This window comes from Diplotaxodon limnothrissa, linkage group LG18 (genome assembly GCF_057381915.1).
Source record: "Diplotaxodon limnothrissa isolate DT_005_m linkage group LG18, D_limnothrissa_male_GT1.1, whole genome shotgun sequence".
Classification (NCBI taxonomy): domain Eukaryota; kingdom Metazoa; phylum Chordata; class Actinopteri; order Cichliformes; family Cichlidae; genus Diplotaxodon; species Diplotaxodon limnothrissa.
Window position 1 is genome coordinate 10270506 of NC_140613.1, and position 16355 is coordinate 10286860.

Below are 16355 nucleotides of genomic sequence, written 5' to 3' on the forward strand. Positions count from 1 at the left end.
AAGAGATTATTATTATTATCATAGCTGAAGCTGATGTGAAGACTTCAGCATTCTAAATGAAACCATGAGGATATTTTCCAGAAATACTACTTTGTAGAAAGAAATTTTGTGAAGGTCTTTGTGTTGTTTTTCTTCTGCTGGAGCGCAGCAAGAAGATTCTGCCCTTAGGAAAACAAAAAGAGAGACGTAGACAAAAAAAAAAGACTACAACTTTGGAAAAGAACTTTTTTTCCCTCCCTTCTTTTGTATCCAGCACAGGCAGCTGAATTTTGCACAAAATGAGGTGTTTGGATTTTGTTTCGTCCACAGCGTAGAGCTGGGACGCCACTCGGGGGCCATAACAAAGACCGATAACGCATTCAGTGTACGCTCGGGTACGCGAGTGTTGAAAAGGCTAATCACGTCTTCCGCTGCTAAATGTTATCAGCTTCTGATGAAGTCTGAGTGGAGTCATGCAGTTTACCTGTAACATGATGGGGGGTGTGGGAGGGTAGAGCTGCGAGCCTTCACAGCCGTCCATCACTCCGCTCCCTGACTGCGCGCTCTGCAGAGGAGAAAACATAAAGAATTCATCAGCTGTCTTGTCCACAACCTCACAAAGCATCCTCAAGCATCAGGTAACATTTTTATTTCATATCGCTACACTGCCTCTGGTTCTGGTGCTGTGTGCAGAAAACCCCCCCCCTAAAAACTAAAAACACAAACCAGGCGCCACTTCTAATGTGCTTTTATAAACACTGGATGTGTAAGAAGATCAAAACACCTGCTCCGGGTACGTCTTAATTTTCTGTGCGTGCATCTCGAGTGCCAGTGGCAGAGTGCATTCGAGGCGCTGACAGTGTAAAAATGTGCGAAAGACTCCTAGAAATTTTCCTCCCACCTGAAGAGAACAGTTGAGGTCCCTGGAGAGTTTGATCAGCTCTTTTTCCACCGACTGGCAGATGGGACAGCCGTCGCCGTGCAGGGCCACGCTGTTCACCAGCAGAAAACTGACGAGAGAAGGAGATTCTCAGTTAGTCTGGCAGGAAATGTAGGAAAAGCATCGTTATCAACAAAACAACATCCCAGTATCATTGGCTTTTAAGTAGATGGCGAACCTGTTAGAAAACAGTTGCAGTTCTCAAAGCCGCATCTGAATTCGTTTGGAGTTGCGTTTCTGGCCACCTGACAAATCTAAGTCCAATATTCACTCTCTGTTTTTTACCAACTCCAGAGGGAAATATCTGGCTCTGTGTTCGCCAGCTTGCGGATAACTGTGTGCGTCTGCTGTCTGGTGAGCTGAAAACGTGTGATGAGAGTAAACCAGAAGAGTAAAACAATGAGCCGGGCCCGTAAAGGCGAGGGCGAGCTGCGGATCCAGAGCATTAATCTCTGTGTATGTGTGGCCCTCCTTTTTTTTCGCATTGCCACAATGTTTTCACGTCACCTTTGATACATTATTATAAAATTATTGCTTACAGCTGCTTTAAATAGATCCTAAAACTAGAGCTCACATGGAGGACAAACACTGCTGCACTGTGGGCGTTTTACATCAGCGCCGCTAAAAAAAAAAAAGGGAGAAGCACATAACCATTCTCTGGGCTTTTTGTTTAGATCCTTTTATAATATATTACAACACAACAAAAGGCCTGTTCTCATGTAAATGTAACGCAACAAATGCAAATATGTTACAGCACTGCTGCAGGGAGCACAAGCATTTACTGGATGTTTTAACCCTAAAGTGACCAGTCGAGAGTTTCAAGGATCATTTATGACCTTATTATATTTCATACAAGAACACTGCACATTATCACTATCTATGAGAGACGTTCTAATGTGTTCTAATGCAATTAATTGGCGTTTTTTCAGGTGTTTCAGGTGATTTTTGCTGGAATAAAATCAAGCCCCCAGCCTTGTTGTCTGTCTTTAAACACATTTGTGAAAGAATAGGAAAGCTGCTCCTTTATCACAGCAGGTACTTCTGCATGTTTTGATTTAGCAGTTTTACACCAGATGGCCTTCTGACACAATCCTGAGTGGGGGGATACACATTTGTGAAAGAATGGGTTGTTCTAAAAAGCTCACTGAATTCCAACTTGGTGCTGTAATAGGATGCCGACCGGGAGCTTCATGGCTGAGAAGCTCCTGTAGGTGGAACGTGTAGTTGGCACAGTCACAAGTCATCACAATCTTTTATTACTTCCACGCTTCTGTTTTAAATAAAATCTAAACACACATCCTGTTACTAGTTTGTCTGAAATCTTTTGTGCAGAAACATTTTAAACCCAGGTTTCTGCAGCACTGCTCTAATTCTGTTAGCCACGGTTCACTGTCAGCATCATTAAGTGGTGATAAGAATTGTAAAAATCTAAAGCCTAAAAATTATTTTTAGAAGTATACTGGAGTCATTAAGCTCCGTTTTATCTCTACAAATGAAAATACTAAATGACACATGATGACCGATGACAATTATAAACGAACGTGGACAAGAGAACGTGTGACATCGAGGCACAAAGAAACCAGAATGCCAGTGACGTAGTAGCTCATCTAGCTCTCGATCCACCACAAATCACAGGTTTTGTAATGTGTGAAGTACAAAAAGAAAGTGATACGTTTTGTTCTCATAGGTTGGCTGAATTGCACAAACTAATGACAAATAAAAATCCTCAGTTTGTTTCAGTAAAATCTGACCAGTTCTTGAGGAAATGGAAAAATCTCATGGTCTGTGAGTTTCGTAGATATTTTGGAGAGTTTTCATTATTATTTAGTCTTTTCCGTGACTATTCTTGAATTTTAGTTTTTTGAATTGCTTGGCTAGTTTAGCTGTCCTAGTGTTTTTAGACTTCTTAATAGATATTTGATTCTTTACGTTATTCTTGCCTCCCTAATGTCTTCTTGCATTTTGTCGTCTCTGTTATGTGAGTCCCCATTTAGTTACTTCCTGTTTTATTTTGTAAGTCTGCTCTCTCTGGTGCCTTGTTGCTAGTTCTACTTCTTGTGTTATTGTCTTAATTAGTTTAAGCTGTGCATTGTTAGGCTGGTGTTTCCACTCTCCCTGGTTAGCCTCACGTGTCTATTTACAGCCTCAGCTCCTATCTGTTTAAGTCATACTGTATCACCGTCTGTCTTTCCTTGTGTTTGACTTAATACCCTGCATTTGTTTCCCTTTCCTGCGAATACCTGACAGAACAGTGCCTGTAAAATGGCAAATATGACCGTGACCTTCAGCACAATTCTGGTAAATACGCATTCAGCGATCACTTAGTTGGCTTTTGAATTTTTGTGAGTTCATGATTCATTTTGGTTTTAGAATAATCTATGTGGGAGTTTTGTTCCTAGTTTCTTTTGTATTATATGTTATCTTGTTTATATTCCTCACTATCTCCCTGGGTGAGCCTTTTATCTTATCAGTTGGTTCTTAGTTTTTCTATTTATAGAGGAGTTGCTTTAATTTAGCCCCCCCTCCCTCCTTCTAGAAGTAAAAAGGGCCTTGTTTGTTCTTATGGTTCAAGTTTTAGTTGTATTTAGTTGGATGCCTTCAGTGTTCTATTCTAGGCTGTGTTGTGTGTAGGGCTGCCACAAACGATTATTTTGATAGTCGACTAGTCACCGATTATTTTTGCGATTAGTCGACTAATCAGATCATCATCCATTGGATGTAAAACGTTCAGCATATTGCACCAGCAGCATCTGCTCTTATATAACTATCATTAGCTTACAGCTTTAAGTGTTTAAGGTATGTGCTAACTAAAAATAAAGACAAGATGATAGTTTATTACATTTTAATGAAATTTGCAGATTGTTTCGGTGAAGTTTAATAAACTCCTTGCTATCTAAAATATAACAGGACACTGGAGTATATTCTCCAGCATCTCACACTTCTGATAATCAGCTGTCTGCTTGACGTTTATTCAGCTGTGTAAAAACTATAACTTTAATCTCAGCCAAACGGATTTACTTAGGAACAAATAAAATACTAAAAAAAAAGCCAAACAATAACATTTTTAAGTTATCTAAGTGACTCATATATATTTAACCTGAGCAGCGAAAGACAGCGGTGTGTTTGAAAACGATCTGCCGGGAGTCCAGTGTTCTCACTGTCCCTGTTCTCCCTGCTTGTAGATATGTGTGTATGTAGGTGTGTGGGTGCAGGTGTTTACAGGCACCTTCAGGCCTGGTGGGTGTGGCCCTGGCAGGTGATTGGCCACACCTGAAGACCATGACACACCTGCAGCTGATCAGGCCTCATCGGAGGAGCTACTTGAGAGTGTGGTGGAGCTCTCTCCGACACTGGACAATTGCGTGGCTTCACGTTAGTCTCTCGACCGGTTTCCTAGTTTAGTCTGCTGCATTATGGTGTGTCTGACGGCTGCCTCTGTTATTTTCCCAGGAGTAGCGTGGAGATGAGAGGGCAGCGAACACTCCATCGTATGATGTAGGATTCATATTTGAATGACCGCAAGCTGCCCATTTCCTAAGGCACTGAAGGGGCCACAAACCATAACATTTCAGAGCTGGTATGATCCTCTCCTGGAGGCTGTCTCTGCTCTGTGCCAAACATGCATCCTAACTCTGAGCATGTCGCACATTTTTTCCACAGGTCTGCTCTTTGTCTGCGTATTCACACACACAAACCGTTGTTTGTGGACAGCAAAGGCTCTTCTCCTGGCATGCTTTGCATACAGGTCCAATTTTCTGACTGCTGTTACCTGCAGATTTCTTCCTGACATTTGTGTTCCTTCAGTTTTCTTTTTGAATTTTCTGGGCCTGGCAGTCCTGCACAGTTTGGGAGTCACTTTGAATTCTCCGCCACTTGTACATAATTTTCCTTGCAGTCTAATGATTTATTTCAAATTATTACAGACTTCAGTCTTTTTCCTGAAGACTCTAAGGGGTTCTTTAGATCTTGGCCTAATGGCGCACCATATTTCAGTGGCAAAAAAGACCAACAAGAAGTTTAAAATAAGATGTCTGCTACTCCCACAGGCAGCTCTGATAATCAGCAAACCTAACAAATATATGTAACCCAATATAAGCCATACTTTTTCCATGTGACTGCTTCATTTATGCCATAAATTACCATGTTAACTAATAAATGTCCATTTATCGACTCATTTGTTTTATCACCATTATTAACAGGCACTGTTTCAAATATGTTTAAATGACTGATTAGACTGCCGGAGGAAATCATTCCCACATGTTATAATTTTACAATTTATTAATATTTAATAGGGCTTTTTTTTTTTTTTTTTTTTTTTTCCTTTTCCTAAAAGAAACCTTGCAGCATGGCTTAGGTTTACATCTGAACAAACCTCTTCTGGAACAATGTCCTGTGGACAGATGAAACCAAAGTGGACATTTGGTCATAAAGCAGCACCCCCTGGCAAAACCCACACACAGCATATCAACAGAAACGCCTCGCACTGATTGCCACACACAGCAATCGAAGAGTCACGATTTGCGGTTGTTTTTCAGCCACAGGGCCAGGGCAACTTACTATCATTGAGTTGACTGTGAACTTCACCATAAACCGAAAAAAAGCAACATGCCATAGGTTGCTGTTCATGTGAGGTTGTATTTATGTCATTTTAAGACGTGCTAATATGTCCTGACGGGTAAACCCTACAAACAAGACTGTATCTAATTTTCCTGAGCGTTTCTCCTTTTATTTAAGCTGTCCTGTAACAAGTTGTGTTTAAAGCTGAACACAAGAATTTCACAGTAGTTGAATATTAAAGGGTCTCATCTTCATCCTATCTTATAATCCATCATATTATGGAGGGTACTTTGTTTTTAAAACTGAGCGCAATCTCCCGACACACAATTAAGACCTCGGGAACAGTTGCCTGGCTCGTCTAAAAGCACCTCTGTGGCACAGGCCGACTCAGGGGATTAAACCGTCGACCTTCCCGCATGCTGAGTCACATGTTTGTCCTGCAGGCGTGTCACCAGTTTTTATGTTTACATTTATGTTTCACCCTCCCGTCACTCACTTGACGCCCTTTTTGGTGACGATCCTGGTGGAGGAAGCGTTGAAGACCTTCTCAAACCGCTGCAGCTTGAACCAGTCCATCCTGCAGGGAGACACAATACGCTCATCACACAGCACAAAAACCTGCTGCTCAGTCTGCCGTGTCTGCCTGTCTATCACGCACCGTTACATAACAGCTGTGCCAGCATGCTTCCCGCTGCTCGGCTAGAATCAAACCACATAGGAGCATGTCTACAAAAGCTCACATTTCTGAGTCACACATGTCAAATACCAAGCATTTTAAAAAAAAAAGAAGCATGACATTGTGTTTTCTTCCCCTGAGAAATTAAGAAAAGAGTCTCCTATAAGAAGGCTGTTACATGCTGGACACAATGAACACAACTTTTCTGCAATTTAATGCAATCCATCACAAAAAATGTAGTTTAAAGAAATTACCAGAAAGACAATAAAACCTCAGTGAAACCACCTTATTAAAAATAAAAGCTAAAATCTTTTTCCTTTATGACTTTTCTATGGGAATTCTTAACAAAGGCAGTGACGAAATAAATAAATCTCTTCATCGCTCATCTTCTGCTTCTTTTTTTAATAATTTCTTTTTAGATTTCTTCTTAATTTTGCTCCGAATATCACCACAATCTTACAAAATCTTATCAGGGTTTTTTTTAACAAATAAATCTCCTTCCTGAAAACGTTGGGCCAACCAACAAAACAAAAAAAGCACATATTAACATAATTTCTTAATGGCCTTTGAAATCAGTGGGCTCTGTCATAACTGGCCACAGCTGAATATGAAGGGTTGCAAGATGATTAGCCATTAAGGAGGGAAAAAAAGAAAAGAAAATTACCTTTAATTTTAAGGCCATTTAACTCTCCTTTTGTCTTGTAAAATATTTGACATTTTCTCATCATCGGGGTGATAAAAATGACGCTTAAAGAAGGTAAAACTTGGCTTTCAAGTGCTAACAGGAATGTGTCACCTCTGATGAAGGGCTGCGAGTTGCCATTTTTTCCCTGCTTGAATGGGTCACAACATAAAAAAGTGGGGCGTGTGAACGCCATTTCAAAGCCTTTTCCATGACTTGGACTTGAGACAGCTTGATGTCCAGAGTTTTGTCTTTGAACACTCTCAAACATGCCGCGTATAGGAGGAGAAGCCGTGCTTGTCAGAAACTTCCATTAGAGCATAAAGAAAAGAAAAACTACCGTGTCATAACTGCACTGAAGGGAGGATGTGGCGACAGTTGATCAATTAGATCAAATGATCTGTTCAATAGTTTAAAAAGCATGCTGAGAAAACATGTCAAAGGTTTGCACACTATTTGGCTCCAATTTAACGATGCTTGAACAAAGTATCTTCTTTGGATTTGTGTTGCTTTCCTTTCGGTGTATCTCGCACCTAAAAGATGTTGTATAGATTTGTGTAGGTCTGAAGGAATATTGTAAGATGACCAGGAAATTCGATGAGGGGCACATTGTGATTTATTTAGTGTGTCTATTTTGTTTTACAGTTATCCAATCCAATCCAATTTTATTTATAAAGCACTTTAAAATACCCAGCACAGGAACATAGTGCTGTACAGAAAATAAGTTAAAACAATAGAATAACAGAAAACAGCAAAATAAATAAATAAAACACATAAAACATAAAATTAAAACAGCCCTATATTAAAACAAAAACAAGATAAAACAGCATCGAATCACCTAAAAACAACTGAAATAAAAATAAAAACCAACATCTCACGTGGTGTCAAAGGCCAGGGTAAAGAGGTGGGTTTTCAAGAGTGACTTAAAAACAGATAAAGAAGAGGCCTGTCTAATCTCTAAAGGAAGCTCGTTCCACAGTTTTGGAGCTGCTACAGCAAAAGCACGACCTCCTCTAAGTTTACGCCCAGTCCTGGGTATCTTCAGGAGCAGCTGATCAGCTGACCTGAGAGAGCGGGTGGGTGTATAAGGCTGTAGCAGCTCAGAGAGATAAGATGGGGCTAGGCCATGGAGAGCTTTAAAAGTAAATAAAAGAATTTTAAAATGAATCCTAAAAGAAATGGGCAGCCAGTGAAGTGAAGCTAAAACAGGGGAAATGTGCGCAAACTTTCGAGTGCCAGTTAAAAGACGAGCTGCGGCATTTTGCATTTTGTAGATGACTAATATATGATGCGCTGACCCCAATATAAAGTGCATTACAGTAATCCAGCCGAGTGCTAACAAAGGCGTGGATCACTGTCTCAAAGTGCTGCCGTGAAAGAATTGGCTTTATTTTTGCCAGCTGCCTGAGGTGAAAGAAGCTAGATTTTACCACTGCCTTAATTTGATTATTAAACTTCAGATCACAGTCCACTTTGACCCCCAGGTTTGTGACAGTTGGCTTAACATACTGGGTCAGGGAATCTACATACACATTGGGGGTCTCGGTGGGGCTACCAAAAACCATCACCTCTGTCTTTTTATCATTGAATTTTAAAAAGTTAAGAGACATCCAAGCCTTAATGTCATCGAGACACTGAAGTAATGGCTGTGTAAGGTATCTGCCTTTTTTCTTTAGAGGGACATAGATCTGACAGTCATCAGCATAAAAGTGGAAAGCAATGCCGTGCTTTCTCAGTACAGAACCAAGAGGAAGCAGATATAAAGAGAAGAGGAGGGGGCCTAGAACTGAGCCCTGTGGGACACCACACAAGAGGGGAGCGGAGGACGACACATAGTCACCGAGACTGACACAAAAAGTTCGCCCCGCCAAGTAGGACCTGAACCACTCCAGTGCTGTGCCCCTAATGCCCACCAGTGCTCCAAACGAGAGAATAAAATGGCATAATCCACGGTATCAAACGCAGCTTTTAAATCTAAAAGCACAAGAACAACACAGTCCCCAGCGTCAGTAGCTAAAAATATGTCATTAAAAACTTTTAAAATGGCTGATTCAGTGCTATGAAAGGGTTTAAAACCAGATTGGAAAACCTCTGAGACATTTTGCTTTTCCAGGAAGGCCATTATTCGGCTGTAAACTACCTTTTCAAGAATTTTGGAAAGAAAAGGTAGTTTGGAGATAGGCCTGTAATTTGCAAGAACCGTAGGATCAAGAGCAGGTTTTTTAATCAGGGGTTTGACTACTGCATGTTTAAAATCTTTAGTTAGAGCAAGATCAGGTGAACTTGAGCCATCCATAAGTTATGCATGGAAGACTTCCCATGATACACTGAACACTTCTTCTTCACTCCATATGGAGTTGGTTTATATGCTGCTATTATATTATCTAATTATTATGAATAATGTCATAAACGTTTTTTCTTCCCTCTGCTGTGGCGTGAGTTTTGTCCTGTTTGCTGTTTGTGGTCTCTGTGTGTTGTACCTTTGTTTTCCCCTCATTCCCTAACCGGTCATCAGGACATCTTCCTCCCTGATGTTCTTTGCTTATAAGGAATTGCTGGTTTTCCTTTCTCTAATACTGCATGCACTTGATCTCACAAAGAACCTAGAAGATGCAGATTGTTTTTCTTTATAGTCTCTGAAATAACTTGTCGTTAAAGATAAGACTTATAGAATCAAGATCTTCTGTGCAGCCGTTAGCAACATCTCCTCACAGCAAGAAGGCTGAACCTTCCCAAGGCCGTTCTGTGTGGAGTCTGCATGATCTCGCTGTGCCCAGCGACATGCACGTTAGAATAACTGGTGAGTCTAAAGCAGCCGTGGATGTGAGGTAGATTAAGCGCTTAAAGTATAAAAAATAAAAGTGCTGTTTGGGTAAATGTTCTTGGTCAGCACTACATAACTGCAGTTCCACTTCAATGAGACGTGGCGTCTCCTTCCTTCTTTTTATCCAACCTGCTATCAATATAATCATGTAATCTTTTTACTGATTTTATTTATTTTTAACACTTATTTTTACAGCCACTTTGTGTTTTGCATAATGTATCTGAAAATGCATTCCGCTTCGGTTTATCAGACATTGAATTTTCTGTTGTTTTGCCGTTGGTGTTAACATCCATCAGATCTCCAGTGAACCGCAGAGGGTTGGGGTTAAGTTGCATTTTAGCCAGAAGCCAAAAGAGACTATTTTCAAAAAGTAGACGATGCTGCCTGTTATTCCTCCATAGTTCTTCTCTTGTAATATTTCTATTTGGTCGTGCAGATGGAATTACTATACAAATGGGTTGATGTGAACCTAACCCTAAACGAACAATACCAGCAGTTCATTAGTCTGTCAATATTTAACATGTAGCACAAACCTCCCTCTTTACAGCTCAGTACTGTCTTGAAACAGCTGGGCACAGCTGTAGCTTCCAGCAAACAATACTCAAGCAGTGTATTTGTTGCTGAATATTTTCATCTGTGGATTAATACACGCTTGCTGTATTACCAAGCTGCATGACGGAAATGTGAGACTGCCTCCAATAAAAACACTACCTTTAACACCGATATTAGTAAATCTCTTAGTTTTTAATGTGACTTGTTAATATATACTACGGTGAAAGCACCACATTACTGCTACAGCAACAAGACAAAGCAAAGACCCTCCAGCGATGGCTTCAGACCTGACTGCATGTGATGCATCCAGCCACTGCTTTGTCTTATTAAAACTGCCTCATGGAAATATTCAATCGCCTCCTTGCAGTTTATGTAATGTAGACAAAGTCCTCTTGCTGTGCGGTGTAGTAGTAGGAAAGACAGTTATTGACTTTTTTGGGTGCCACATTTAATGTTTCTCTTGCTTTAAAAACTTTTCAAGGAGGCAGGTATTTCTGTAACTAGGGCAACAAAGAATAGCGCTGAAAATCGTTCATACTGAGTCAGAGGTAAAACCTGTGCTTAATAGAGAAGTCCCTCAGGCAAAGGCCAAGTAAAACCAGATCAACCGGTCGCAGAGTAAAGGTTATGTAATGAAAACTGAAAAACAATAGCATACAGAATGTGCTTACTCGTAATGGAAACCGATGTCATGATTTCCAACCAGTACAACCAGTTCCGTGTCAGTGGAGTGTCTGAACATCCTGTGGAAGCGACGCACGTCGTCCTCCCAGTGCTGCGGAGAGAACGACACGAACACAGCTGAAGTTTCAGGCCTCAAACAAGAAAAACTCCCCGAAGAAGCTCACAAGCGTTAATGGGATCTCTGAGGGTCGCCCAGCAGCCCTCACGGGCGGCTGAGATGAGTTGCTTTCATTCAGATTCAGTTTTGCTTCTGCGGGACTGAAACTGCACACAGAAACAGCCTTTAATTGCATCAGTGCTGTGGGTTTCATACGTCGTGTCTCTTATTTATAGAATTTATAGGATGTGGGAATTTGGAGCAGTTTTCATCTCTGATTTGGCCACATTTTCAAACTAAATGTAACTATTTATTAATCAGTTAGGTGATTTAGGGGATTAATGAGTGTGTGGGAAAGTATTTGGATTAAAAAAGCAGAAGATTTGATTCTTTTTAGTAATTTTTAGTTAAACAATATTTGGTTGTCTGACTGTCGGATAAACAAAGCCGGCAGTTTTTCCGAACATTTACAAAAGAAAGAGTGAAGGAAGATGCCTCAAACAAATCGTAAATCAAGCACATAACACCAAATATCATCGTTTTCAAGTTCTTCTATTTCACGATAAGCTGGTTTTCTTCATTTTTTAACACCATATGTTCAATATCTTTTGGTTTTTGGTCAATTTCTGAGGCTTGAGACAAAATAAACACTTGGTAGATTTGCAGAATGAGCAAATAGGAGACTATTTCACTAACAGAGTGATCTTTAAAGTCAGTTGTAAGGCGAATACGACACCCTCGCCTTGATTTTCATTCAAAACAGTGAGACTGTCGACAGAAAAGAAACCAAACATATTTGAGCGCAGCTTCACATTTTTAGACGTTCTTGCTCTGCAAATTTAAAACTGGTGAATGATATTTGAGAACACGCTTCTTTTTGCTTACACTGAATAGCTTTTCTTTGTGGGACAATTTTTGAGGCTACAACCAAAACGATGAAGTATTTGATCAGTTAGGTTGCTCGCAGAATGAATGGTTATGGAACTGTTGGTCATTCATCAAGCAAACATCCAACACGGCTCCTGAATTTGGGGTCTGAAATGTGCCAATTTGTTTCTATATTACTCTTTATACTGATTTAATTTAAATAAGTAGGGTTTTGGACTGTTAGCAGAGCAAAATGGGGACAATTTTGCACCATTTATTACTCTTAGCATATTTTATTCTGTGTGCAAGCTCTAAATCCTTCAAGTGGAAGCCAGTCACGTCGTGAATCAACCACAAATGCTAAAATCATCATGCTTTTCTTTCTTTCATACCACTGTACGTTGAACACCTTTGCCCTTGTGGCCAGTTCTCTAACCACAATAACTAATTTCAAGATGTCCTCTTAAGCTGCAGGAGGAACTCCTCAGACACAAATGAGGCAAATGATTAGCCAGCAAAAGAAATAAATGACAGACTGATCTATTCACCTGCTGCAGATCAAGTCTCAGTACTCTCAGCGTGAATTCAAACACGCAGGCCCTTCCTGTTTTAACACAATACAAATTAAAAGAGTTGCCATTCAAAGAGTGAAAATGAGGAGGAATCAGCGAGTGGGTGGGTGGAGGGAAAAGTAGATTAGAGGAGATTTTACTGTCTGAGGCTTTGTGTTGTGTTCCTCTCGCTCCACTTGCTTCTATCTGTCTTGACAGATTCCATTTTATAACCCAGTAATAGATTTCTGAGCATTCCCAGAAGCTCCCCCCCAACACAGAGGATAACTGGTGCAGCTGTTTTCCTCAAAAACCTGCAGCCTCTGGGCCCGGATGGTAATAAGATTAGGATTATTATGACCAGAGAACACAGAGCTTCTGCTCTGCATCCACATACTCGAACACCATCATAATTATCATAATGGGGGGGTGCAGAGCAATGCAAGAAGAAAAACAGGGAGCTCTACATTACCTTCTGCGAGCTCCACTTGCCTTCGTCGAAGATGTCCCCGAGAATAAAGACTATCTCGGGCCTGAGCAGCCACAGAGCGGTCTGGAAAGCCCTCTCCATCTGCCATTCCCTGCGCGTTTGGACACAAGTCAGCGTTATTGGATGTTGTTGTTTACAAATCACTCCTGCAGAGCCCCGGGCACAGACGGACGGATGGAGGGCAAATATATATGAGAATACATGCAAATGAATTATTACCTCCTCAGCTTGTCAAACCAGTGTCCTCCGACGGCTCCGAGGAGGTGCGTGTCCGACAGCACCATAGCGCGGACCGCAGAGTCCACCGAGTGGCCGTCGATGCCCTCTCCGCCGCGAGCATGGCTGATCTTCGGCCAGGCGCACTTGAGGATGGTCGGAAAGTAGATGAGATACTCGCAGAAGAAGAAGGCGCCGCCGACCACCCCAATCAGCACCACCGCAACCACCCATTTGACGCTAAACCTCGGCATTTCTTTGTTATTCGGCGTTCGGGATGCCCTGAACTGGCGCACTGGCGGTGATGGAGCGGTCCATGAGGCATCTTCACCTCGTCCAGACCCCACGGTTTAGGTCTCCAGCCGCGTGATGCTCATGGCAAGCTCATCTGGATAAAAACAGGCTTCGCGTGGAGTCCGGTTGATTCCGAAAATAAGAGAAAGAAAAACAAAGTTTTAAAATGCGCCTTGATTTCAAGGGGAAAGCAGTGAGAGAGAGAGAGCAGCCGCCAGCCGCTGTTTCTAAGTCGTAGGCTCTCATGCGTTAAGCTGGAAACAACACATCCGGTGTGCGTTTTCAAAATAAAACGGGTGACACGATATCTAGGGGACACAAAAACTCCATGCTTTCTGTAGTGCAGTATATAGTATATATTTAGGCTTTCTTAAGGTTCAGAAAGTTTCTAAAACTTAAATTATTTTGGAACTAATTTAAATACCTCTGGATTCAGGCTCCACACTGGGTCAAGCCTTTATATATATATGCCTGTAGTCCAAAGACTGTAGGCTAATTGGTGATAATAAACTGACCATAGGAGTACCATACTCTTGTAAAACATTAATGATAAACCAACTTTAACTTGTCTTTCAGCTAATGAATTTATCAGAGTATTATTTCATAAACCACCAGCTTGCCCTGTGCCATTGAAAACAAAAAGAAAGATGTCACATATGATCATAGAGTACCAGAGGTGGCAAAATAACATCAAACTTGTAAAAACGTTCTTTACTTAAGTAAAGAAAACCAGTGTTAAAAAAAATACTCCACTAAAAGTTGAATTACTGAAGCAATTTCTTTACTCAAGTATAAATGAAAAAGTACAGACTCTTAAATGTACTCAATAAGAAAATAAAAAGTATCTCCATTAAGGACAATATTCATGCAAAGGTAACTAAACATTGATATTAATAACATAATATAATAGTACTGTATTAATAAAATAATAAAGCAATTTTAGTACACGAGAATACAAATGTTATTCCAATTTAAAGTCTAATTCTCACTTCGAATCTATTATGTAAGCCATAAGGAGTGAAAGAGAATTTTACAAACAGGAGGTGACTTTGCTTCTAAGCTTAAACAGAAAAATTAGGACTGTCAAGGGTTAAACTGAGATTTGGCAGTTTTTTGTTTTGTTTTTTGTTTTTTTTTGGGCGGGGGGATTTACAAAATCCACAAAAAACAATGGGCTGGGAGGTCAGTTCCTGTATTATGACGAAGGAACCATTGTTCCTTCAGTTGTGGTGGTTTCAGTCATTATGCAAATGTACTGTTTATAAGATTGAGGAAACCTGCAGTCAGCTGAGACAGAAGAAGTCACTTGGATGAGTGACGAAACGTTACTCCCACTGAAAACGCTACGTCCAGATGAACAGAATCAACTTTTGGAGAATAGAAGTACGGATATTAACATTTCAACCACACACAACATCCACAAAGGTAAATGCATTATTAATAACACAAGTTAGCATTCATGCATTAATAATAATGAAGTAGGTCAACATTTTTGATAATTTTCAGCCCTGCCATCCTTTGGTGACCTGTCCAAGGTGTGCCTGCCTTCAGTTCCTCCTCTCCTGTGGGGTCAACTAGTTTGGTTTCAGTAGAGACATCATTTGTAGTCATCTACTTTTACGATTGGGATTGAAACTTTAAATCTGATAGTCAGGAATTCTTTCCTTTTTTTTGTAGCTCCAGTCATGTTTTAGTTTTTTGTTTTTTAACTTGTCACTGCTTATTAGTTGTGTAAGAAAAATATCAAAATTTCACATGAAACCACCCAAAATTACAGGACATCAATGATTTTTATCAATATGTGAGGCTTAACTGAGGTTAACTGATCAAATGCATCAATCAGATTATTAATTAAAAGCGATTTTCTTATATGAAAACACTCTGGATTGAAGACTTTAGTTGGGGGTTTTCCATTTTGTTATAATTTATTATTAACTTCCATGAAAGTATTTTTGGTAAGATAAAGCAACATTTTGCATTTACACCAAGGCAAGCTGCCACAGCCAGCGATGGGAGCTGATACTGAGATGGAGTTAAAGTAGCCAAACTGCATAAAACTAATAAGGCGTTAATGAAAGTCTAGCAGTCAAATTGTTTGGCAAGGATGGCATCAGAGAAATGTATCAAATATCAAAAAATTATTCTACTCCTACGACACTGCAGCCTGCTTCTATTAACATTAACATGCACATTGTAACTATCCAGTGCGGCTGTTCTTTGTGAGTTTGTGCTGATTTTAAAGAAAATTTAAACCGCTGGCTTGTCCTTTTATTTTGAAAATACTAGTAATTTCCTACAGTTTTCTTCCTCCTACCAACTGCGATCTTGACTAATGTGTATTCATGAGAGAGAGAGAGAGAGAGAGAGAGAGAGAGAGAGAGAGAGAGAGAGAGAGAGAGAGAGAGAGAGAGAGCGAGAGAGACATATGAACAAAAAGTAATTTAAAAAACAGAGACCTCCATCTGGAAACAATAAAACTATTGAGTTGATAAATTCTAATCTGATCAGTGATCAGTAAAGCTTGACAAACAGATAAATGGAAAGGAGCCAACTACTATGGGACAAATGAGATTAAGTGATTATGTGCAGAAATCTAATCAGCAGGAGACTGCTTATGTGTGCAGCTCCAGGTCAACCCTGAAACTCGAAGCAGCGAGGAGTTTATTTCACACAGGAAAAAGCTCCAACAAAGCTGCTCCAGTTACGCCACCGAACTGCTGTTACCTGCTCAACTAGTTGGTTTGGAGGAGCCCTGTGCCACTGCTCACACGTACAATGAAAAGGATTTACACCCTTCACTTCCCCCCATCCCGTCTTGACCCTCCAGCATAGATTCAGCGCAAGATCTGACTTGTGAGGGAGCAGTGAGGAAGTGGAGCAAAGGCAAACTGAGTAATGATAGTGTGACTCAAAGGAAGTCCTTCTCAGTTTTCAGACTTGTGATTG

At 40.4% G+C, this 16355-nt stretch overlaps 1 protein-coding gene across 2 annotated transcripts in view; it reads right to left on the minus strand.

The window, feature by feature from the left end:
* Positions 1 to 16355, minus strand: part of mppe1 (metallophosphoesterase 1) — a 39535-nt gene that overhangs the window by 8992 nt on the left and 14188 nt on the right. The window contains exons 2-7 of one of the 2 annotated variants that reach the window (XM_085378217.1): positions 13119 to 13518; positions 12882 to 12990; positions 10882 to 10985; positions 5973 to 6053; positions 881 to 989; positions 464 to 544 (exon numbers count right to left, since the gene is read on the minus strand). In XM_085378217.1, coding sequence (XP_085234343.1) covers positions 464 to 544; positions 881 to 989; positions 5973 to 6053; positions 10882 to 10985; positions 12882 to 12990; positions 13119 to 13369 — 735 coding nt within the window. In that variant the 5' untranslated portion in view covers positions 13370 to 13518. Of the gene's footprint in view, positions 1 to 463; positions 545 to 880; positions 990 to 5972; positions 6054 to 10881; positions 10986 to 12881; positions 12991 to 13118; positions 13535 to 16355 lie in introns of those variants that run through there. The other variant, XM_085378218.1, reaches the window with a different exon arrangement.